The sequence below is a fragment of the Megascapheus bottae genome, chromosome 1, assembly GCF_031878675.1.
Source record: "Megascapheus bottae isolate mThoBot1 chromosome 1, mThoBot2.hap1, whole genome shotgun sequence".
Lineage (NCBI taxonomy): Eukaryota > Metazoa > Chordata > Mammalia > Rodentia > Geomyidae > Megascapheus > Megascapheus bottae.
Window position 1 is genome coordinate 91,000,563 of NC_143509.1, and position 27,510 is coordinate 91,028,072.

Genomic DNA, 27,510 nt, shown 5'->3' on the forward strand with positions numbered 1-27,510 from the left:
CCGGGAATGGTGGCTTACACCTGTAATCCTAGTTATTCAGGAGGCTGAGATCTGAGGATTGCGTTTCAAAGCTAGCCTGGGACGTAAAGTCTGTGAGACTTTTTATCTGCAATTAACCATTAGAAAACTGGAAGTGGTGCTGTGGCATCTGGGGTAGGGTGATAACCGTGAGCTAAAGAGCTCATGGACAACACCCAGGCTTAATTCAAGTTCCACGAATCAAAAAAATAATAACATATATGTATACATAATATATAATACATACATATGTATATACATACATATACATATGTATATATGTGTATATATAGATATATACATACATCTATATATACATATGTATATATAATATGCTAGGATCTACTTTTCAAAATACATTTTAGGTTAATATATAGTGATATGCTTACCAATATTTATTTTGGTAGTATTTTCAGTTGTGGCCATTAAAAAAGCAGTATTTGGTAATGTATTATTTTCTTAAAATTTAAAACTTATCAAAAAGTTTAATTTTCTTGTTGCCAGTTCCGGGGTTTTAACTCAGAGCCAGAGAACTGTCCTTGGGCTTTCTCAAGGTAGAGCTTTACCACTAGAGCACAGCACCACTTCTGGCTTTTTCTATGTATGTGGTTTGAAGGAATCCTGATCTCTGTGCATGCTAGTGAAGTATTCTTACCACTAGGCCAATCCCCCAGCCATTAAAAATCTTGAAACAAGGTTATTTCATTGTAATGGAAATATTGGATGTGTTAAGAGATTTTTAAGTTATTGTAGTGTTAGTAAAAAATTTAAAAAGTAGTTTTAATAATGGTACAACCTAATTTAGATACTATCATTTATAATTTAGCATTTATAAATTTCTAGGATTCCAATTGATGGATAAAGTTATATAACTATATATTAATGAACTACATAAATTTTAATTTTATGTGATTTAGTTTATATCTGTGAAATACAATATAAGATCCTTCCAGCAATATTCAAGTGAGCCTAGATTAAATGAGCTTTCATTTTTAAATTTATTTTCTTACTTATATCTAATTTTTTTAATTATTTCACTCTCCACACACAAAGACACACACACACACACACACACACACACACACACACACACACACACACAGAGTACTCTATCATTCTCTCTTCCTTCCTAACCTGAAATTTATAGTATTCATTTTTCTATTCTTATTTCCTAATCATTCTACTCTTATTTCCTAATCATTGAAAAAGTCTTCATACAATAATTGTATAGAAATATGTAACATGCTCTCATTAAATCCAATACATTAAATAAATAACTTAATTTGAATATTTAAGTAACTTAATATATAAACATTCCATAATTAGCTCTTGTAATAATTATATATAAATAAAAACTATGTTTAGTGATACACAGTTGTAATCTCAAAACTCCAGATGTTGATTCAGAGTGATGACATATCAAACATACCCATTCTTAAATAGTATGATTCTTTAAAATATACAAAGAGTAAGTAAGATCAATTGTGTGTAGCTGCATAATCATTTCTAACTTGATTAGGCCACAAATAATATAGACTGTTATTTAATCATCAGTCATCAGTAGTTGGTAGTCTTATTTTTCAAATGGTATTACTGGATTGAAATATTTTTAGTACTTAAAAACCAAATCTTTGCAGTATCTAATTATGTCTTTTTCCTATTCATCATATAGATTGGAGTGTTAATTTATACTTACATTATTTTCTAACTTTTAAATAAAGCTGTAATACCCTCTGTTTCATCACACAAATGCAATAGAAAAACACAGACACCCTATTGTAAGCATGATCACAATTTATATAGAATTCAAAAGTTACTATCAATAATTTAAGGGTTCTAAATTATAACAATAAGTATATTGTCTTCTATACTTTATTTTTCTAACCTACTTAGATTTATGCTTTGCCTAAGCTTTGGAATGTAATAATCTTAGTAGTAATGGTTAGTATCATGGTTGTTTGCTAAGACTAAATTTTTTATCAATAAGTGTTAAAAAGAAAAAAAAGTACTTTGTAACTTTAGTTGACCAGTATCAGACAATATTAATATGAAAAGCCATATATGCTTAACTGGTGTTCAAATGTAGTTGGTGTGCTTTGTTGGTGGACTTCTATCTACTTTGGAAAATGAATTTATGCAAGTAGAATTAAATTTCATTTTACCAATAAACAAATCCAGTTCTCCTGTATTAAATGTAGGAGCATTCCATATTAATCTGTGTATGTGCACTTGAATTCATATTTTATTTAGGAATTTCTATTATAATTAATAAAATATTTCAAATTTACATAACATGAAGACAGCATGATTTTCATATAAACATAATTTCATAAATCTACTTAATGGATATTTTAATAAACTTTTATGTAGCCTTCTTTCTCTGGTCGGTTGAAAGAAAACTTCAAAAGAACATCTACAACTCATGCAATTTATTTCAGTAATATTTTATCTCATATTTTACATTGATTTTATGTTAACATTTCTATTTTAAAGTGACTTTTTTGTTCATTTTAATGGCTTTCACTTCCATCAATTATTTTATTGATAAAATTTGTACATTATAAGTGCATTGCCTTCAGTATCACCTATTATTTAAAGCCACCAAATAATATACAATTCTGTGTGATTCTAAGCATGTGTTTCATAGTATATTTAATGTCATTTTATTTTATTCTGTACCTCTGTGTCTCCATTGTAATAAAGAAAACTGAGGAAAAGCATTGTTTTTTGTGTTTTCTTTATTACCAGTGCAACTTTTTTTGTACTTGTGTGTTTTCATTCTTAACCTGACAAATCTCAATACCTCACAATTGTTTATGTAGTCAGTAACCAGTAATAAATATTCTCTTCATGAATTATGTCAGTGTGTAGGTAAAAGATAAGTCATTATAAGATTCATCTAAGTTATCTTCTTGAAAATATAAACAACTTTCAGTATATTTTGTAGTACATTAATGTCTAATACTTCTACAAAATTCTCATTTGGTTATCTCAATATTTAGATGCTATTGTAAAACACCAGTACAGAGTAAATAAATGCATTGTGAGCAGTTTCTACTATTGACAGAAGTACATAAAAGCATTCACAAATACTTAAGTGGTACGTGTCCAGTTTCCTTGGTTCATACTGTTTAACATATTTCAAGTAGGACAGTAAGTGAATATAATTATAAAAACTCTTAAAAGTTCTTTGTTTATGTCTTGCTGAAGGATAAAACAAAAAATGATTATTTTAATATTATGAGTATTATCAATAGAAATTATTAAAAGCAAGCAGCATCTATTTGAACAAGCACTCGAATGGACATTACAGAATATGGCTTATATAAAGTAATTTTATTAGGGCCGGGATCATGTCCTCCTGGTAGATTGGTAGCCTAGCATGCACAAAGCCAAGGGTATGATTCCTCCATATCACATACACAGAAAAGGCTGAAAGTGGTGCGTGGATCAAGTGGTGGTGCACTAGCCTTAAGAAAGCCAGAGGACCGGGACCTGGAGTTTGACCTAGTGGTAGGGTGCCTGCCTAGCATGCACGAAGACCAGGGCTTCATTCCTCGGCACCACATACATAGAAAAAAGCCCGAAGTGGTGCTGAGGTTCAAGTGGTAGAGCTCTAGCCTTGAGAAAATCCAAAGCCCAAGACTGGCAAAAAAAAAAAAAAAAAAAAAAAAGCCAGAGGACCATGCCCAAGCCCTGAGTTCAAGGCCCAGGACTGGTAAAAACATATAATTACTTGAAATAATTTTATTCACTTCTCATAAATACATATTATGCATCACTATGCAGGTAGCATTTTATTTTCCTGCCATTTAATAAACTCTGTTTTCTAGTAGAACTTTAGGTCATGACAACAATAATTTTAAATTTTCGTGCTTCCATGATTGAGATGTATCTCACTACGTAGCACACTCTAGCTTTCACTCATCATCCTCTGCTTGCCTCAACATCTCAAGTACTGAGATCACAGGCATATGCCACTACAGGTACTAGGATTGCTTAATTCTAACAACATTATTAAATATATATTTATATGTTGTTTATATATAAAATGTATATATGTATATACTATATTTACATACTATATAGAAATATATGAGTCAGATTATTATTTCTTCAATTCAGAAGGCAACCAAGATTTAAAATTCTTGTATAGGATGGAAGTAAGCATAAAACTGGAGATATGCAAGATTGAATATGCATTTCAGGGGCAGATCCATGTCACATGACTATATTAGCTATCTTGTAAATCTTGAAGCACATTTAATTTCCTGGCTGTGTATTTTTTGATATTCCTTACCATATATATCTGTGTGTATACTTATATAGACACACATATGTATATATATATATATATAGGTGTATATAGACACCTACATGTAGGTATATGTGTGTACATATGGGAATATATATGTACACCTATATGTACATACATATATATATGCACATATATATGGGTGTGTGAGTGTGTGTGTGTGTGTGTGTGTGTGAATTGCTGGACTGTCCTTTGTGCCTTGTTGATTTTTTTCTTTTTCTTTTTGTCTGTTATGGGTCTTGAACTCTGGGCCTGGGAGCTGTCTTTGAGTTCTTCAGTTTAGAGATAATGCTCTAAAACTTGAGCCACACCATCATTTTTGGTTTTCTGATAGTTAATTGCAAAAAAGTCTCATGGACTTTATGCCTGAGTTGGGTTTGAACTTTGGTCCTTAAACCTCAGTCTCCTGAGTAGCTAGGATTACAGGTATGAGCCACTGGTATCTGGCATGGACCTTTTGTTTTAGAATTCAATGCCTACTCTGTCTTTCGCATTTATTCTTTATTTTTTTAAATACTTTTATTGTAATTAATAAAAGGGTTACATGATATTTGCCAGATAGAAGGTTCATTAATTCACATACATTGATATCCTTTCACATGTCTTGGTCCCCATTACCCTCCCCCCACCCCCCATCTTGATTTTCCCCCCTTCCCTATCCAATTTCAAATAACCAAATACAAATATATCCAACATATCAGATAACAAAGTGAGATACTGTAAAAATATGATATAACCAAGGGAGAGCAAAAGAGATGGGAGATAAAATAGTACATTAAGGACAAAAATCATTCATTATATAGCTTTTGTTTCAGTATCCTGGAGGTCCTTTCAATTAGCTTCATACTATATGGCCTTATGTATCAAGGTTTTCCTCTATTGCAAATCTCTCCTAGTCGAGCCCAAGGTTTCTACTGATTATGACAAATGAGGGAAACCATTGAGCCAAATTTCCTTTGAGTCTGGCATACTTCACTTAATATGCTTTTTTCTCAGTCTTTCCATTTCCTAACAAATGGGTCGATATCTTTTTTTCTGACAGCAGCATAGAATTCCATTGTGTACAAATACCACATCTTGTTGATCCACTCATCAACTGAGGGACATCTAGGTTTGTTCTATATTTCACTATAGTGAATAACGCTGCAAAGAACATTGTTGTGCTAATTGATTTAGTAAGCCCTAGTTTCTGGATGGTTGGGTAAATGCCAAGTAGTGGGATTGCTGGGTCATAGGGGAGCTCTATGTTTAGCCTTTTGAGGCACTGCCATACTGCTTTCCATAGTGGTTGAACGAGCTTGCACTCCCACCAACAGTGTAGTAGTGATCCCTCCTGGCCACATCCCCTCCAGCATCTGTTGTTATTTTCCTGATCCTGGCCATTCTAACTGGAGTGAGGTGGAATCTTAGACTTGTTTTGATTTGCATTTCTTTTATGACCAGAGATGTTGAGCATTTCTTCATGTGTCTATAGCCCATTTTTGTTTCTTCTTCAGAGAAGACTCTCTTTAAGTCTTTGGCCCATTTTTAAATGGGGGATGGTTGTCACTTTGGAGATTAGTTTTGAAGTGATTCATTTTTTTGAGTTCTTGATATATTTTAGATATGAGACCTTTGTCCGCTGTATGGTTGGTGAAGATCTTCTCCCACTCTGAAGGCTTCCTAATTAATTTACTAGCTATGTCCTTTGCCATACAAAAGCTCTACAGTTTAATGCAGTCCCACTTATCCAGCCTTTCTCTGATTTGTTGTGATCCTTGGTCCTTATTAAGAAAGTTTCAACCTGTGCCAAGGAGGTCTAGTGTATCTCCTATTCCTTCTTGTAAAGTTTTCAGAGTGTCAGCTTTTACCTCCAGGTCGTTGATCCATTTGGAGTTAATTCTAGTGCAGGGTGACAAAGAAGGATCCAACTTTAGTTTTCTGCATGTGCTTAACCAGTTCTGCCAGCACAATTTGTTGAAAAGGCTATCTTTCTTCCATTCCATTTTTTTGTCTGCCTTGTCAAAGATTAGGTGGCCATAGGTCTGTGGTTTAATATCTGGGTCCTCAGTTCTATTCTGTTGGTCTTCAGGCCTGTTCTTGTGCCAGTACCAAGCTGTTTTGAGAATTATAGCTCTATAATAGAGTCTAAAGTTTGGTATTGAAATTCTTCCAGCGCTGTTCTTTCTGATAAGAAGTGTTTTTGCTATACGGGGTCTTTTATTATTCCATATGAGATTGTGGATTGCCTTTTCTATTTCTTTAAAGAATGCCATTGGGATAATTATGGGTATTGTGTTGAATTTGTAGATAGCTTTTGGCAAGATTGTCATTTTCACGATGTTGATTCTTCCAATCCAGGAGCATGGGAGGTTTTTCCATTTCCTTAGTTCTGTTTAATTTCCATTTTCACGGTTTTAAAGTTTTCATCAAAAAGGTCCTTTACATTCTTAGTTAAGATAATGCCTAGGTACTTTATTTTCTTTGAGGCTCTTGCAAAAGGAGTTGCTTTCCTGATTGTTGCCTCATTCCTCTCACTGTTGGCATAGAGGAAGGCAGTTGATATTTGAGGTTAATTTTATACCCTGTTATGCTTCCAAAGTTTTGAATCAGCTCAAGGAGCATGGGAGTAGAGCCTATAGGATTCTTTAAATACAGAATTATGTCATCTGCAAAGAGGGAAAGTTTTACTTCCTCTTTCTCTACTTGGATCCCCTTTATGCTTGCTTCTTGCCTTATTGCAGTGGCTAGGAATTCTAATACTATGTTAAAGAGGAGTGGAGAGAATAGGCATCCTTTTCCCATTCCTGATTTTATAGGGAATGGCTTTAGCTTTTCGCCATTAAGTATAATACTAGCTGTGGGTTTGTCATATACAGCCTTTATTATATTGAAGAATGTTTCATGGAAGAATGTTTCTCCAGAGCTTTTAACATAAAGAGGTGTTGGATCTTGTCAAATTCCTTTTCTGTATCTATTGAGACAATCATGTGATTTTTGTCCTTGCTCCTTTTGATGTGTTGAATTATATTAATTGATTTGCATATGTTGAACCATCTTTGCCTCCCTGTGATGAACCCTGTTTGATCATAGTGTGTAATTTTTTTGATAAGTTGTTGTAGACGGTTGGCCAGTACTTTGTTGAGAAGTTTTACATCGATGTTCATCAAAGAAATAGGCCTATAGTTCTCTTTCTTTGATGAATCTCTGTCTGGTTTGGGGATGAGGGTTACACTAGTTTCATAGAATGAGTTTGGTAAAGAACCTTCATTTTCAATTTCGTTGAAATGCTTAAGGAGTATTGGTGTGAGCTCTGCTTTGAAGACGTTATAGAATTCAGGTATGAATCCATCTGGCCCTGGGCTTTTCTTAGGTGGAAGGTCTCTTATTGCCTTTTCTATTTCAGTGCTTGAAATAGACCTGTTTAGTTGGGATAGTTCTTCTTGGTTCAATGTGGGTATGCTAATATTGGCTGGGAATTCATCTATTTCTTCTAGATTCTCAAATTTGTTAGTGTAAAGGTTTGAGAAGTATTCGGTCATGATACTCTGTATCCTGGTAATTTCTGTCGTGATATTACCATTTTTCTCTGTGATTTTGTTTATTTCAGTATGCTCTCTTCTTTTTGGGGGAAGATTTGCCAAGGGTTTGTCAATCTTGTTAATTCTTTCAAAGAACCAACTCCTTGTTTTGTTGATTCTATCTGTAGATTGTTTTGGATTCCAAATCATTTAATTCTGCTTTGATTTTAATAATTTCCTCCTTCTTCTGGGATTAGAGTTGGTTTGTTGCTCTTTTTCTAGGAGCTTAAGTTGAGACATTAACTTGTTGGTTTGCGATTTTTCCTACTTGTTGTTATAGGCACTCAGAGCTATAAATTTTCCTCTGAGTACTGCCTTTGCCGTGTCCCAAAGTGGCTGTTTTTTTGTGGGCTCCTTATTGTTCAATTTCATAAACTGTTGGATTTCTGTTCTGATCTCCTCGATGACCCATTGGTGATTCAACAATGTGTTGTTCAGTCTCCATGAGTTACAGGGTTTTCGTTGGTGGAGATGTGTGTTCAGTTCCAATTTGATGCCTTTATGGTCTGAGAGATTGCGGGGAATAATTTTAGTGTTTCTGAATCTGTCCAGGTTTGTTTTTTGGCCTAAGATGTGGTCTATTTTGGAAAATGTTCCATGTGCTGCTGAAAAAAATGTGTATTTTGTTGTTGCTGGGTCGAATATTCTGCAGATGTCTGTTAGATCTAGTTGGTCTATATAGTTGTTCAATTCTAAGGTTTCTCTGTTGAGTTTTTGCCTTGTTGACCTGTCCAAAGGTGAGAGTGGTGTGTTAAAGTCACCAACAATCACTGTGTTTCGATCTATGTATGGTTTTAGTGAAAGTAAAGTTTGCTTGATGAAGTTCAGAGCTTCGGGATTGGGTGTGTAGATATTTAGGATCGTTATGTCTTCCTTGAGGAAAGATCCCTTTAGTAGTATGTAGTAACCTTCTTTGTCTTTTCTCACTAATTTTAGTTTGAAGTCTATTTTATCTAATATGAGGATGGCACCTCCAGCCTGTTTGTGGGGGCCGTTAGCTTGATAGAGTTTATTCCAGCCTCTGACTTTCAAAAAATGTTTGTTTTTTGGCCTAAGATGTGTCTCTTGAAGACAGCAGAATGATGGATCTTGCTTTTTGATCCAACTAGACAGTCTATGCCGTTTAATTGGAGAGTTAAGTCCATTGATATTGAGAGTTAGGATTGAGCGATTTTTATTAGTTCCTACCATTTTTAAAAGCTTACATTAGGGCCTGTGTCTTGACAGTTCTTGTGGTTCTTAGATGGTATGATGTTTCGGGCCATTTCTTTCTCTGTATTGCATTTATGTTGGTTTTCTATGTGTAGAACATCTTTGAGAATTATTTGTAATGTTGGTTTGGTTGCTACATAATGTTGCAGCTTTTCTCTGGAATGGAATGTTTTTATTGTTCCCTCAGTCATGAATGAGAGCTTAGCTGGGTACAGTATTCTTAGTTGGTAGTTATTTGACTTCAGGGCATGACATATATGCTTCCAGTCACTTCTTGCTTGCATGGTCTCTGCTGAGAAATCTGGAGTTATTCTTATTGGTTTGTCTTTATAGGTGATTGATCCCTTCTGCCTGGCTGCCTTTAGGATCCTTTCTTTGGTCTCTATTGATCCAGTTCGGATTACGATGGGGCGATGGGATGTTCTTTTCTGGTCAGGTCTGTTGGGGGTTCTAAAAGCTTCTTGTATCTGGATGGGCCTGCCCTTGTGGATATTTGGGAAGTTCTCTGTGATGATTCCCTGAAGTATATTTCCAATACCATTGACCTCTTTCTCCAGGACCTCCTCAATACCAATTAGCCTTAAATTAGGCTTCCTAATTGTAATTTGGACCTCCTGAAGTGTTCTCTCATATTTCCTAGATTTGGTTTGACTCATTTTCTGTTCTTTCTCTATAACAACTAAATTATCTACAGCCCCGGAAATTCTCTCTTCTGCATTGTCTAACCTGCTATCAAAGCTATCTACTTTATTCTTCATCTCCCTTGTATCTAGTTGCTCATTTTTTTTGAATGATCAAAGTATTTTATTTTTTTTATTGTAATTAGTAAAAGGGTTACATGATATTTGCCAGATAGAAGGTGCATTAATTCACATACATTAATACCCTTTCACATGTCTTGGTACCCATTACCCTCCCCCCTAGTTGCTCATTTTTGATGCCTTGCATCTCTTCTTTTAGATCATGTATGGATTTCTTTAGCTCCTTGATTTCCATTTGAGTGGTTAGCTCAGTAGCTTTATTTTCTTTGGACATTTGCTGGAGTTTGGTCACCTTTTTGTTTGTGGATTCTATGAATTCATCCATTTTTCTTTGAAAAACCTTTATTATGGCCTCCTTTATGGCTTCTTCTTTTTCACTTATCACCTTGTTTATGGTTTCCTCTTGTTTAGCTATGGCTTCTTCCCTTATCTCTTTCTTTATGTTTTCACATTTTTCATTAATGATCTTTATCAAATGCATTTGTATAGCACTTGGAAGACTCTCCTCTAGGTTTGCCAATGACTGTTCCATTGTCTGTTTATATTGGGTGGGGGATGTTGTTTCTTGTTTTGACATTTTTCTTGAGTTTCTTGTTCTGCCCATTTGAAAATGGGAGCAAGATTAATACTAAACACAATTATAGTTTTTCAGATATAACCAACCTAGACCTCTTTAGCTGGCAGACACTAGATGTTCACAATTTTTGATTGGTATTATCACTCTTTCTTTTTGTGCACTTACAGACCAGTCTAATACAACCACTGATAACTGATTTATGACCAAAACAATAAGCATCTCAATCCAATCTCTATTGTATTTAAGTCCCTTTGGACCTAGAGTATGATTGAACACCTAGATATGCAGTATTGCTCAACAGCCATCAAGTGTAGATCCATGCATTATAAGGGTTGAAAGATGTACAGAGGACCAGAGATAGAAAAATGGTATGAGAGAGAACAGGGGAGGCATAAGAGGAATAACATAGGAGTGTAAGATTATTATAGTAATGAAGAAAAGGTATAACTGACCTAAGTTGGTAAGCAGGTAGCATATTTGAGTACAAAGTTTGGAAAGTATTAGATAAAACTTATGTGTTGCTGCACGCCTAGCTCTCAGCCCAACCAGTGGTCTCAGTGTGCCGTGGGATGGATCTGCGAGCTTCAGTCTGAACGTTCTGGGCAGAAGGTTGGTTTTCCTGTGCTGCTTCCAGGGGCAGTCCCCCAGCCAAGGGGGCTCTCAGCAGGACCAGCACGTGTACTTTCTGTTCCCTGGGACTTGGGCTCCAAGGGCGGAGCCTCGCCTTTCTGATTTTCAGAAGGCTAGCCTGGCTACAGTTCCCTGCTGTGTTTCTGCCTCTTTGGCCAGGAGTCTGTGACTGTGGGGAGCCCCTTGGTGCTGTCTTGCTCAGGATTCCCAGCTGGAGGATGCCCGGCTCAAGATTTGAGGGGGACAGATGCTGGGTCTTATTTTCCCGCACACCCCACCCACTGTTGTAAGGCAGGGTTTCAGCACCCCCCCACTCTCCAGACCCAGTGGCCTGGGAGAGGAACCTGTTGGGTGGGTGGGAGCTGGGACAGCTCTGCCTCCCCTAGTGGGGTGCTGGGTCTTAGTCTGCCTGCCTGTCATTCTCCAGTCAGAGGCCTGGGAGAGGAGCCTGTTGGGCTGGTGGGATCTGGGATAGCTCCGCCTCTCTTGGTGGGGTGCTGGGTCTTAGTGTAGCCCGCCTGTGGCCTCCAGTCAACGGCCAGGGAGAGGAGCCTGTTGGGCGGGTGGGGCCTGGGACCCCTCTGCCTCCCTTGGTGGGGTGCTGTGTCTTAGCAACTGTCCACCTGTCAGTCTCCAATCAATGGACTGGGGGAGGGGGCTGTTGGGGGAAGGGAGAAGATTCTAAATTCCTTGCCACCTGCTCCTGCCAGTCTTTCTCGGGCAGGGTGGAGGGGTCTGAGTTAAGTTCTATTACTTGGCACCAGCTCTACTTTCTCGATGGGTTTGGGGACCCGCTGTGTTACTCAGGCCTCTGCGTTCCGTCTGTGACTGTTCCACGGTAGTGGGGCGTCTTTCACTCCCCTCCGTGTCTGGGTTCCCCTGCTTGCTGTTCTGGTTTTGAGTCTGGGTTCTGCTGCTTCTGCGGCTCGCTGGCCCAGTCCTATGCTGGTTTCTGCAGCGGTTGGGGCTGCCGGGCTGGCGCCCCCCACCAGCTGCTGCTTTTCGTGGCTTGGAGCCAGGTTGAGAGGTGGGGGAGGGGTCCTCACGTTCCAAATTCTTTGAGAAAGTTGGATGTGAGCTTTATCTGGATTTCTTTTCCAGTTTGAGTCCTTCTCCGTTGCTTTTTGAGTTTGTTGTTGTGGATTTCTTAAGGTAGTTGACTCATGGAACTCCCTGGTTCTTTCTTTTTGTGAGAGAGAGCTAGACAGTGTCCCTATTGTCTCGGCGCCATCTTCTGCTCTCTTTATTCTTTATTTTATCATGCAGAAACTCTACCATCCTTTTACACTATCCTAATTCAATAACATTCATGATCCTATATGTAAATTCCATGCAGATTTCAAATTCAGCATATATATATATATATATATATATATGTATTTCTCTTCTTTTCTTTACTTCATAGTCTAACCAAAATTAAATCTTCACCCTAAACTAAAACTTGCTTCTTAATCTTTGAAATGATCTGAAATATTGCCTACTTTATTGTGCTTTTTGGAGAAGTATATGTAATCATATATGCTTTTCCCATATGTACACTTAATCATACCATATTATTCCACATGAAAGAATTAAAAATTTGAGATTTGAGATTTTGGTCATGTGTGCTTCACTTTTACTTCCAGAGAAGAGACTTAAGAACACAATTAATATCAATTTGTCTATGTAGAAATATTATTTTTGTGATATCAGATATCCATAAATTATTTGTAAAGGTGTTTATTTTACATATTTTTCATATTCGAACACATGTGTCAAAATTGCTCAGAGGTTTACAAATATAAATTTTGTTTAAGTTAGATATATATAAGGATATATATATATATATATACATATATATATATACCTGTAGGTGTATATGGATATGTGTATCGGTGTATATATATTTAATTCAAATTTCCTTTAATTATACTTTCTAGTAGTCTCTGTCAAAAATAATTTAATAAAGATGACAAAAATACTCACATGCACTTGTGCTGCCTTTTATCCTTCGTTCTTTGGAGAGAAAAACACTTAGCATTAAGGAACTATTTGAAGGTCAAAGCTTGATTCCACTGAGTTTAGATGTAACAAACATGAGCTTCATATGTAAATTAACAATTGAATCAGTAACTGTGAATATGTGATTGAAATACCATAACACACAAGGAAAGATATAGTGAAAATAAAATTTGTTAGCTTATAATATTCATATATATCAATAAATATATCAGCAATAATACAACAATATAAAATGACATATACAAAAGTGCATTGTTGCATGGCAGCAAAAAAAGTACCTTGATGTAATTTCAAATATATATATATAAAAGACATGTTATATACATGTATATATATATATATATATATATATATATATATATATATATATACGAGCAGTAGATTGTATCATGATAGACACTGTTAGGAAATTTGTTTGTTATAATTGAATTTTCCAAGCAATTCTTTCTTTCTATAATTACTATAATGAAAAACTACAACTTGAAATGCTACATGAAATGGAGTTCAGCCTAAGTACATACTCAGCTTCATATTTGTAATTTCTCAGATTCATAGAGAATTCTAATAAGTGAAGTATATGATCATTAAGAAATAGATTAAAACTATAAATCCCTATGAGTAGTCTCATAGCATGCATAAATTGGTCTAATTTTATTCAATTACATATTATACTTACCATAATAATACAAATTTTCCTTGTGTATGCTATTAATGGAGCTTGAACTCAGGTCCCTCTGTTCTGACTGAAGTAATATATTTCCCATATGGAAATCCTACTATAATCTTAGGATAGTAGCATCCTACTTAGCTACGGTTATAGAACCAAGGCATCCAGCTTAATAAGTGTGTGTGTGTGTGTGTGTGTGTGTGTGTGTAATAGAACTTGAACTCATGGCCAGGATGCTCTTGTTTACTTTTTACCTTCAAGGCTGGGGCTCTACAGCTTGACCCACACATCCACTTCTGTATTTTTATTGATTTAATTGTATTTTAAAGGCTTACCAACTTTTCTACCCTGGCTGTCTTCAAACTCTGATCCTCAGTACTTAGATATCTGACTAAGATTCCAAGTAATAAGGCAATAATTACCTTGAAATTATGCATTATTTATTTCCTCTTAGAAATTATTTTTAAATTTAAACACTTCAATAATCCCTTCTCAAACTAAGAAATGTCTTTCCCAGTTTTCTCTTCCCTGATAACAAAATTCTTGTAGCAATACACATTTTTCTTATAACTATTCATAAAACTTTCAAGAGCTTACATGTGGTGCTCACACAATTTTCACCTGATTAATTTTCAAAGCAAGCTTACATCTGAACTACTTTATCTTAAATAAATATAAAAAGTTACTAATAAGGGACTTTTGCTAAGTAGATTTAATTGTGATAGTTGCTACAATTATACAAAGTATGGCATAGTAAAAGATTAAAACCGAAAATAGATACACTACATTATTGCTTCAAATTCTATAATCATTAATCTTGTAAAAGTTTTCATCTAATATCATGAATTTGATTTCATCAACAGCAATGGAAGAATTATAAAATTTACTATCAATATTATCCAAATGAAAGAAAATTATTTATAAATTCAATTATAGATTAAGAAAACACTAAAAAATTACAACATAGTTAAACTCTCCCAAAAAAACAATATGAATGTCCCTTATGAATGACTATGTGAGCATTTCTATATTTGTTTTCTTTCATTTTAATACCAACTTTCTACAGTTACGAAGGAATTTAAGATATTGTTTATGTAGAAGGCATCTTCCAAAGGAAAATATATACTTCATTTCAATAATTACATAATTTATAAAATAATATATAGAAGAATCATACAGTTAATGCAATTTTAAAGTTTGTATGATTCTTATAGATTAATACATGGGTAAACTAAAAAAGAAATTAGGTAATGACTTTAGGCAATGTACCTTATCAAGAAAAATAAAATTAATTTTAAAAAGCTATTTGTCTGAGTATGGGCATCAGAGACAGAAGGTATTGTAAACCCAAGTGATGTCCTGCATTTAATTCCAAAACTAACAAGTAGTAATAATAAAATAACATTTAAAAAATCATACATACATATTTCATCAATGTTGGGAATGATGAAAATTTTCTAGGTAAAGTGAAATGTTTATTTTTTTAATTTTGTGCATGAACTAACAAGCAATGAGAAGTTACTTTCATAAATAAAAAAGTAATAACCCTCATACTTTAAAACTCAAGTTAGCTCTCAACAAAATCCTAATAGCTATTTTGGCATCAATACTCCCTCAACATAAGATTTGCATTACAAATATTTCCAAATACAGAAATGAAGCTAATGCATATATTTGGTTAATCCATATATATTATTTAAAAATTATACATCAATTATTTATCATTTAAAAGTTGAACAGCCAAATCTTTTAATGTTCATTTTCATTACTGAATAATATATACTCTATTGCTTTAGATTCTTCAGGAAAAGAGATATGCTCACAGAATAATTTTAGATTTATCTTTTAAACAATTAGTATTAGGAGTCTCCAGATTTACAGAGTCTACCCAAGAACCCTTTGACTTAGTGTATAAATTACCTTTGTAACAGACTGTTTTAGTAGTCACATCAGACTTGGAACCATTACATGGCTCATGAAAAGATGTGATAACAATGGTTAAAACTAGGATTGTCTGAATTCCGCTGCAGCACATTTCAGTAAAAAAAAAAATCAAGATTTTATACTTAAAAAATAAATTTTAGCCAGGTGCAGTGGCTCACACCTGTAATCCTAGCTACTCAGGAGGCTGAGATCTGAGGATCACAGTACAAAGCCAGTGAGGGCACTGAAATCCATGCGACTCTTAATTCCAATTAACCACTAGAAAACAGAAAGTGACACTGCAGCTCAAAAGGTAGGATGATAGCCTTGAGTTGTTATAGCTCAGGGACAGAGCCCAGGCCTGGAGTTCGAGCCCCACCACCTACAACAACAACAAAAATAAGACAATAGAAGAAAAGAAATATTAGTGTTTGCAGTTATGTTATTGTTTGTAAGATTTAACTGCTTTAAAATCTATCTATAGCAATAATAGAAATGAAGCAGAGAGTAACTAGGTAATATCAGTAGGGTCATTTAGTCCATATATTCCCAATGTTGAAGGCCCAACTTTATTTGTATTTTTCTACTATGCATTTCTAAGTTTAGTTTGCACCAATATATACAGTATATCTGAAAATATTCCATAAGGGCCGGGAGTTTGGCCTAGTGGTAGAGTGTTTGCCTAGCATGCATGAAGACCCGGGTTCAATTCCTCGGTACCACATACATAGCAAAAAGCCGGAAGTGGTGCTGAGGCTCAAGTGGTAGAGTGCTAGCCTTCAGAAAATCCAAGGACAGTGCTCAAGCCCTGAGCCCAAGCCCAGGACTGGCAAAAATAAATAAATAAATAAAATAAAATAATAAAAAATAATAATATACCATATGTATTTGGGGGAATAATTACATATAATAAATAATATTTCATAGCTAAACTGTATTTATATTCAATAATGGATTCCAAGTGCATTATTATCCTAATATTATTCCAGTTTGCAAAAGAGTAATTATATACATACAAATACATATACTAGATATCTAATTGTATACATATATGTATGTATATATGTATGTTCATATATACATATAAAATTACACTATATATCTGTAAAGTTTATTAACTGAAATTCTTATTTCCTTGAAAGATTTTTATCAACTATTATTTATTTTTATCAATTGGCCCACTAGTTACATTTTTGTACAAAGATTTCACTTTTGACAATTGGAGAATAATAAATACCATCTGGAATCTACTTTTAATCTGTTTATTTAGTTTGAAACAATGATTAAAAAAAAAAATTCTCAGGGCTGGCCGGGAGTTTGGCCTAGTGGTACAGTGCTTACCTAGCATGCACGAAGACTGGATTCGATTCCTCGGTACCACATACATAGAAAAAAAGCCGGAAGTGCTGCTGTGGCTCAAGTGGTAGAGTTTTAGCCTTGACAAAGCCCAAGGACAGCGCTCAGGCCCTGAGTTCAAGGCCCAGGACTGGCAAAATTAAATTCTCAGAGCTGAAAGCTACTCCAAATAGTTATTCTTCAACATGGACTCAAGTGATGAGAGGGTGCTGTTATAGAGAAATAATTTCTGCCTTCATTAGCTACTCATTTCTCTAAACCACCTTTAACTAAGTATGAAGTTAAATTTTGGTTAAAAAGAGTCAGAAAATGGCATGAAATAATTGTTTCCCATAGTGACTGGATTTAACTGTGCATTACCTGTTTCTCCTAGTCATAACTCAGATGTTACCTTTTAAATCATACTTTGCTTCATATGATGAGTCCAATTAGTGATAGATAAAAAAAAAACTTTCACTTGTAAACCCCACTGTTGACTGAAGAAAATCGAATCCTGCCATTGTACAACAGAATGATTATTTTTAACCTAGAATCAAGATTCTGGGAGCAAAACATAGTGATTTTATATGCTTCCTAGGAAACAATCAACATCATGAAAGAGTTGTTCCTAACAAAAGTAAATTAAGCTGGGTACAGTGGTTCATGCCTTTAATCCTAGCTACTCAGGCGGATGAGATGTGAGGATCAAGGTTCAAAACCAGCCTGGGCACAAAAGGAACTGAAACTCTTATCTCCAATTAACCTCTAGAAAATAGGAAGTGGGGCTTGGCTCAAGGTATGGCAATTGCCTTGAGCTGAAGAGCTCAGAGACATTATTCAGGCCCAGTTCAAACCCCATAACAACAACAACAAAGAAGAAGTAACGTAATTTAAGATTCAATTGGGTGAGATGTTTTCATGATCAACTAAGATCAGAGCAGATTATTTATTGTGATTGCTTGTCTTCAGCATTTCTTTTTGTCCAAATTAAAATAATACATCTACATGTAAAGATACAACCTATAAATCCTTTTGTATGCATATATTGATTTTATTTACTCATAACCCAAAAGTCTATCTTCATCTGTTGTATTGGTTCATTTCAATTATGCAGTTACTATGCTTACTAGTCAATCATTTTTGACAGAAAATTTTCTCAGTTTTAAATTATTATATAAATTAACACATGGCATGTACAAGCTAATAATAAAAATTAGAAAGTCAGTATAGTCAGCTTACAAGGTCTTTCTTTTTCTTTGGATAACTCAATTTCACCAGTTTAATTTCTTTCCATGCCCTTATTTGTGCTATCTGTTTTATAGCTGTATAGTCTTCCCTTGTGTTCATTTAATGATATGTAATATTTGACTCATTTTTGTTATACCCAAGCTCCTGCTATTTGCACAGTCCTATACTGCACTACTCCAGTGAATAATTTTCCCATGGATATGCTCATTTTAAAAGAGAGTGAATCCTGAACTTCCTTTCTTCTTATGATATGACCTAACAAAAAACATAACTAATAAATGACTCTAAAATTTAGCCGCTAATCTATTTGATAAAATGTTCATTGGTGCAAAATACCACTGGCCCAAGCCTATAATTCTAGCCACTCAAGAAGCTGTGGTATAAAGGATCATGGTTAAAAGCCAGCCCAGAAAAGAATTTTCATGATATTCATCCCCAATGAAACACCAAATAAGGCAAAATTAATAAATGAGCAAGTCAATAGATAAACCCTCAAATGGTAGGAGCAGTAAACCTTGAGAAAAAATGTTCACAGACAGCACCCAGGTCTGAAAAGAATTAGATGCCCATTTATTCTGCAGTGATGATTTTGAAATTTTTAGAGTCTAATTTTAATTCTACCCTTTGTTGAAATATTTATACTCATCCACTTGCAAGTTCAATTCTTAAATACAAGTAGTTCTACACAATAATTCATCCCAATGAGAATTTCAACATAATCTCTTACAATGGCTGTGATATTTTTGACAAATTATGACTGGAGATATGATCATATTTATTAGTTCTTCTAAATAGTTTCAAGAATTGCAATTAAAAGAAGGGCTACTTCAATTTTTTGTTAAAAGAAAGAAATTTGAAAAAAATCAATTCCAATTATTAACATGTCACTTGCATAAAATATGGTTTGAAAGCCAGTCATCGGTTTCCCTCAATAGTGCCATGCATCTCTTGTAAAGACTAATAATGAAAATAATTGCCTATCTATTTTCTAAATTTGAGATTTAATTAAAGTCTTATATTTTATTTTTAAGACACACTTTTTAATGGTCTCGGTCTGGGCGCCATCATTGGCCTGGGAGTGGCAGCCCTCTTGTTGGTCTTGGTAATAACAGATGTCAGTTGCTTCTTCCTTCGACAATGTGGGCTGCTCATGTGCATCACCAGAAGAATGTGTGGAAAGAAGAGTGGCTCTAGTGGGAAAAGTAAAGAGCTGGAAGAGGGAAAGGCTGCTTATTTGTAAGTATGGTCCAACAGCATACCCATGCGTACCATGTAATGCCTTTGCATTCAATTGTCTTTCTGAGGACTTTTTTCCTAAGTAGGCCGAGTGCATTTACTAAATCACTGGTCATTATTGTTTGCTCATCTTAACCTTAAGTCTACATTATGTTAAGGAAAGCATTTAGAGTCAAATGACTTTGAAAACAGTTTAAAAAAAAAAACTCAGCCTTGAAAAAAGATTTGCACAGAAAAGGCTCTATGTAGTAATTTTAAAAGGAAATGTTGAATGTGTGTAAGATAGAGAGAGAGGAGGGAAGTATGGAGGGAGGGAGGGAGGGAAGAAGAAAGAGGGAAATATATATGGATATATCTATATGTCATATCCCCAGCACTTTTCAGTTCATATTAAAATGTTTTAAGTCATTAAATATTAACATGTGTTCAGAGAAAAAATTTTTAGGATAGATAAAAATAAAAATGCCTTAGAATTGTAAAATGCTTAATAGCACTTCAGTTAGTGACAAATGGTGGTCATATAAAATTACAATGGAGGTTAAAGGTTTGGAATGACTCAAGGCATTCTTTTTTTTTCTTTTCTTTTTTTCATTTATTTTTTATTGTAATTAATAGAAGGGTTACATTATATTTGCCAGAAAGAAGGTACATAAATTCCCATTCATTGATTCCCTTTCACATGTCTTGGTCCCCATTCCCTCCCCCCACCCACACCCCTCATCTTGTTTTCCCTCCTTCCCTATCCAATTTCAAATAACCAAATACAAATATAGCCAATATATCAGATAACAAAGTGAGATACTGTAACAATATGAGATAACCAAGGGACAGCAAATGAGAGATAACATAGTACATTAAGGAAAACAATCATTCATTATATGGCTTTTGTTTCTATATCCTAGACGTCCTTTCATTTAGCACCAAACTATATTGCTCTATTGCAAATCTCTGCTAGGAGAGCCCAAGGTTTCTACTGATTATGACAAATGAGGGAAACATTGAGCCTAAGTTCCTTTGAGTCTGGTTTACTTCATTTAATATGATTTTTTCTAAGTGACTCAAGACATTCTTTTTAAAGCCAGAGCAAATATATTGCATGTTTGTGTAAATAAATCAACTGTACCACAATTGTATAAAATTATACTACATAAAATAATTGGCATCATTATTATTAATGATGATGCCATTGCATGCCTGCAGGAAAATATATATAAACTAACTAATTTTATCATTATATATGAACATTCTCATATTTATAGCAGTTTAGTTTTGACCCTCATATATCTTGAGTTTTCTCTTCTCATTCCTTCATTGATTGAAAGCACTACATATATTTCTTGAAATATATGAATGTGACAAATGGCTTATAAAATTTTAGTTAAAATTCTTTCATTTTGGGCTGGGAGTTTGGCCTAGTGGTAGATTGCTTGCCTAGCATGCACTAAGACTTGGGTTTGATTCCTTGGTACCACATACATAGGAAAAAAAATTCTTTCATTTCTTAATATCAATTTACACCCTAAAACCTGCATTGCCTGTATATAAAATTTATTTTGCAAAGTTTTGAAATACAGGCAATGTTTCAAATGATATACTTCTTAAATGCTTTTCATGCTTGAAATATAGCTAGTGGAGGCAAATTATTTACTGTAAATTTCATTTATGAAACTTATTAGAAGGTATAGTACAATAGCATTTAAATTAAAACTACTTTTGCAAAACAAAAGTCTTAATAAAGCAAGAGATTCAGACAAAATGACACAAATTCTATTTATTTTAGGTGAAAATATATGGTGAAATCTACACAAAAAAATGTTAATACTTTTTATGAAACTATGCCTACTTAATTTTCAAAAAGAATGAATTTATTTAATTTAAAATATTGATATCTTATAGGGAATATATGACATTATTAAGATAAAATGGCTTCTTTTTTCTTTCTAGGAAAGATGGGTCTAAGGAGCCAATAGTGGAAATGAGAACAGAGGATGAAAGAATTACCAACCATGAAGACGGAAGTCCAGTAAATGAGCCAAACGAAACCACCCCATTAACAGAACCTGAGTATGTGACTAGAAGGAATTACTTACTTTGGATGAATATAAGTGCAGTGATAATCCATTTTTGTCATTTGTAATATGAATTTATACATACCAACATTATTTGTAAAGAAGTTACTTTAATTCAAACTTGTCAAAATCAGTTATCTGTTGATTTTTCATAGAGAATTTTTGTATCAAGGTCAGAAAACTTATATTGTTTGATCATATATTTAGGATTTGCTTCAATAACCTTATAAATTTATAAATAAAAAGTGTTACAGCTCTTGAGTTTCTACTAATAAACTTATAAAAAAGAGGATCCTGAGATAGTTTATACTTGTGATAAGATGATATAAGCTTAAATTATAAATAATTTTCACTAAGCTATATATATATATATCAGACCATTAGTCATCACTTTGTTTACCTAAAACATAGTAAAATAAAGAAAAATGAAAGTATTAAGTGATGGAATAAATAATGTTAAACTATTATTTTAGTGCATATATGGTAAAGAGTGCTTGATTTCCATTTGCAATTGTATTAGTATTTCTTTCAGCATTCCTTATAGCTCCATTAGAACTATTGTAGATATTTCAATGAAACTGGCAAAAGTAAAATTGTCCCTATTTTAATGTGTATGAATATGTAATGATTCAGATTAAAACTATGAAGAACTAATATCCTATAGAATATATTTAATAACAGAAAAATTATGTTGCTTACACTTTGCTGCCATTCTGACTTATTTGTTTTACTTTTTATAAAACAATACTCAATAATCAGATTTTTTCTTTGTAAGAATAACCTGATGTATTATTTGTATGTGCAATATTACGATAAGTGTAATCGCAACTAAAGTATTTTAGCATGAGATACTATGCTCTCAGTAGGCTAAAATAATTAATATATAATTAAACACAAATTATCCTCTACAACTAATATCTAAATATGGTTTTACCATTACTTTAATATAATTCTTATTTTTTAGTTAATGTTAGCTGCTTTACAAATAACTCTAATAAGGAGAATTCTACCATTCCCTTACAAAATCATAGCAACAAACTGACATATAAAACAAATTCCTATTAATAATATTTACATGATTTCCTGAGATGTATGGAGACTACTTAAGAAAATGCCTTTGCAAATAACTGGATTGTGATTGAATAGCAAATTGAGTTTCGATTTTATAATGGTACACATAATATAATAAACCATTTGTATTATTTTTATATGTTAACTAGTTGGACAAAGGAGTTTCCATTTATAATAGCAACTGAAAATTACAGTACATCAGGGTCAATGTTATACTTTCCAGAGAGTCCCCTATGTTCCTAATTCAGCCAATGCTGACAAGTTATTTCGTAAAGAGTAATATATAGTCTCAGAAACAGTCATCATTCAGAAATCATGTGGCATAAATATAATGGGTAAAAATTAAGCATACTGATATCAAAGAGCCACTTGAAAGTATTGATTCATTAAATACTCAATACATGCTTCTATAAGAAATATATTTAACAGCATTCTAACTTTTGTCAGATCTCTTATTTTCTCTATATTTTCATGCTACAACTGACCTCTTGGAATCATAATCCTTTATGTTTTAAGAACTTTGGAAAGGAGACAGATAAAAATTTTGAATATAGGGCCGGGAGTTTGGCCTAGTGGTTAAAGTGCTTGCCTAGCATGCATGAAGACCCGGGTTCGATTCCTCGGTACCACATACATAGAAAAAAGCCGGAAATGGTGCTGAGGCTCAAGTGCTACAGCTCTAGCTTTGAGAAAGTCCAAGGACAGTGCTCAGGCCCTGAGCTCAAGCCCAGGACTGGCAAAAAAAAAAAATTTGAATATACTGTAATGTACATGTAGCATTCACTTTCCCGGTGAATATTTGAAGAAGTGAATTGAAACACTATTTGAAACTTAATTCTCTTGGTATGGAAATATTACCACTGATTCCATATATAGTGACATGCAAGATGTAATCAGAAGAAGTTAATGTGAAGTGGTAGGAAAAAACAACAATTATGATTCAGTCGTATCCTAACAGAATCTGTGAAGTTATCTTATTATTAACAGAAACTTAGACTGCTTGATCGTTTAACTCCAAACAACTTTCAAAAACCTTGCTTCAATTGGATATAAAAGTAAGGCAATAAAACAATTGTGAAGAGACCAAGGAAATATATTCAGTAATTAAAAAGAAAGCCTTAAATATTTTTATCTGCATTGAATTTCACAGAATATTGCTAATCCTTCTATAATTGAATTTCTCATAACAGACCATACAAGCAATTATTGTTTGTATTTCAAAGTCTTGAGAACTTAGTAAATCATGCAGAGACATAGCAAAAATCTTCAACTATTCATATTCCAAAACTTTAAATATATCTTGATATCAATAGATTATAAATCCAAGCTAACTCACAAATCCAGTTTCTTTAATTTCACTCAAAATTTGCATTATAATAGACAATGTTAATTATTTTTTGCATTAGATAGCTTTGAAACCAATTTGGTATTAGTTTTAATGACTTGTTTCTTGATGTCATAATGTAGCATATTTTCATATTTAAACAATGGCTTAAAGATTAAAATATATCTCCTAAAATGCATGAGTAAATTGTGTTTTTGTTACTTTTTCTGTTGCTTTCCAGAAAATTGCCTTTAAAAGAAGAAAACGGGAAGGAAGTCCTAAACCCAGAAACAATAGAAATCAAAGTTTCCAATGACATCATTCAGTCAAAAGAAGATGACAGTAAAGCATAAGGACAATGATACAACAGCTTGATCAACAGTACAAAGAGCATCTGGATTTCAGTGAACCTATGACCAAAACTATTCCATTGACCTTAATTTCTTGGGAAACTCCTAGCTTGGAATAGAGTGTACACATATACATATGATCAAATTCTCCTACTCATGGTCTGTTTTCTTTTGTTGTTGTGATGGTGGTCATTCATTTTGTTAAGAATTGCAATATAAATATTGATTGGCACCAACTCCTGGGTATCAGTTTGATTTTAAGACTGAAATATTGCTACATATTATTGGCAAAAGTGCTCTATTTCTTGAGAACGTTGTATCACATGCCATCAACAAAGCCTTCCTAACTCTAACAAATGAGGGTGTATTTAGACAAAAGTTTTGTGGCCTAAGTATTGGGAAACTCCTGCATATTTATGATGCTTCTCTTTGCAAATACATGGCAAAAGTGGCTTCCAGTTTATGACAAAGGCACATAGGAATCATTACACATTTTAACTGGAGAATTTCAGGGAGCATAAGATTTCTGGGCATAGGAAAGAGCCTTATTATTAACTGAGATTACAAATTGAGGAAATGTTGGAGAACTCTTTTCAATTCATGATTAGTGTGCATTTTTCACACTTTTTTTGACACACTGAAGTATCAGATCAAAATTGCTGCCCATTTTTAAGAACATTAGTTGTATATAGAACTAGACTAGCGATACTTCCCAAATCTTGGTCTCTTTATATATACCATGTTCACTTACAATGGATCACAAAAAATATGTGTATTACAAGTAAATGTGATACTGATTTCTGCCCTCAGCTTCAAATAAAAGAAACTGAAATGAGAACAATGTCTACAACTTGTCTGGGTATATTTATACACCTGATTGCATTTTATCTTTAAATTTATCAAAAAACAAATGACAAAAATTTAGTGTTCAAAACCTCAAATCACATCCTCAGTCACATTCAGTTCATGGCTTTACGTAGTCTATAAGGTTAAATTTCTTAATACTATTAGATCCTCAGAAAATGAAATTAACCAATGGAAAATTGATACCAAATTTTAAACAAAAAAGAATATAACTTTCAAATTTACCATTGTATTGTCAATGATGAACAATTGTATTTTCATTGTTTTTTTTATTCTGAGTCTTGTAGGTAAAATCCATTCTAAGATTCTTAATGAGCAATTATGGCGAAACAACCGTATAGTTTATCCAACATAAATATTCTAAATTCACTTGTTAAGACACATATAGCAGAATACAATGTTTCTTAACTTCCAAGCTATGCAAGCTCCCAAAGTTAAAAATCTGAAATACGTTTTAATTTCTATAGGAAAAAACATGGATATGTGACTACAGACACCCATCAGGAGCAGGTTCTAGACTATTTCTAACCTACATAGCCAAAGGTGTCTGTGGGCCCTTTTACATTAATAGCATTTGCTGTTCAGGTATTGCTTAAAGAGCTCCAATGTGGATTGATTAAAGATCCATTTCCAAAGAATATTGGATGGGGTTTTTTAACACTGCAGGGAGAAACTGCTTACAAAGTGTCTTTCTGTAGTGATAACTCGGCAAAATCAAATACACTATCAATTCCACTCATGAGATTTTTTTTATTGCCAGTTGATTAGAAGTACCAGTTATGAACATAGGAATAAGTCACTTTATGCTTTTACATTGCTAATTTTCAACAGAACCAAATATGACTATCTGCATGTTAAGGCACCAGGTTTTGGAGTGTTCTTTTGCTAATCTTAGGCTTACGATTCAGTCGTCTCCCCTCGTGACACTTTTTCTGAAGAAAAATGAAACAAATTCTGTGCTTAAGTAAGAATTTCAGCAGTGTCTAAAGAGCAAAGCAGTGAGGCTTGGTTATCTAAATGTTCATTCACATATTTGAATCAGTGATTAGATTACAGTTTGTATGATAATTTGGGTTGCCTTATTTTGCTGTTTCTCTATTATTGTACAATGTACAATGTCAAGACACTTGAAAATAGGATTTTTTTTGCTGTGAAAAAAAATGAACAAGCTTAGCAAAGTATCTATGAAGGATTAGCCATGAGGATTGAGCTTTGCCTTCATAAGTCAATTGGTTTTAAAAGAAAGATACTGAAATAATCCACATAATTGAGAAAGCAATTCTGCACGTTTACTATTGTCATAATTGTGTGATACTGAAAGAACAATGAAATCATAATAAAGAGCAAAATATTTTTGTGTTTTCCTCAATTTTAAGTTTTTTCCTCATTTCTTTGAATTTTCTGTGCAATGAAAATTATTTTTCATATAGCTATAGCTATATCTATATATCTATACAAGATATAAATATATAAATATAGAATATATAGATGAATATGTGTATATGCTATTATTATTTTGCCCTACATATGCAGAATTTTTATCAGATGAATGGGTAATTGAAAGACAATAAATTAATTCATATAGTTCACATCACTTTTTAAAAGTTTAGCGTAAGAAACAACTTGTAGTAAATTGAAAAATTTTAGTAGCATTATTTTAGATTCTTATTTCATACTAAAACCATTTATTAGTTTGCAACTATTTATTTCATACAATCTTTTAAGTGTTAGAAAAAAACACAAGCTCTCTAAACGTAAGTGCTGTTAAGATTAAACAAATGCTATACTATTTTAAATGAAGAGGCAGAAATACCCCTAAGAAAACAAATTTTTAATGTCATGTGAAATTGAATAATAATAATCATCTATATTCAACAGGATATACAAAGAAACAGTAATATCCACTTTTAATATGCTTTACTATATAAACAACACAAATTAATATGCTAATCTATAGGAGAATTCATTAAAAATGGTGATTTCTACAGATTTGTTATTTTATCTGGAAGGATATAGTGCCATCCACTAATACCAATGTTTAACATTAATATTTCTTAGTTTTCCTTTATTCTTCATATTAATGTCTACCAATACAATTTTCAAAGGCTATTTGTTCCAATAAACTTCTTATGATTTTTTTGAATTAAATATTTATATAGATAGGAAGTTTATCATATTTTAGTTTATGTTTCTTAATTTTAATAATTAAGAGGTATTTGTGCCTTTGAAATAGCTCAACAACTGGTTTTATTAAAAGTAAAATGCTGCAACTGCTATGATCATTGATATATTTTCTTTATACCAGTGATGCTCAAAATACAGTTTAATTTTTATTAATTATTGAGCTCA

General features: G+C 33.3%; 1 protein-coding gene across 1 annotated transcript in view; it reads left to right on the plus strand.

The window, feature by feature from the left end:
* Positions 1-26,559, plus strand: part of Ncam2 (neural cell adhesion molecule 2) — a 329,220-nt gene extending 302,661 nt beyond the window's left edge. Inside the window, exons 16-18 of the mRNA XM_090348116.1 lie at positions 19,279-19,483; positions 21,428-21,547; positions 24,189-26,559. Coding sequence (XP_090204242.1) covers positions 19,279-19,483; positions 21,428-21,547; positions 24,189-24,300 — 437 coding nt within the window. The 3' untranslated portion in view covers positions 24,301-26,559. The remainder of the gene's footprint in view (positions 1-19,278; positions 19,484-21,427; positions 21,548-24,188) is intronic.
* Positions 26,560-27,510: the final 951 nt, after the last annotated feature.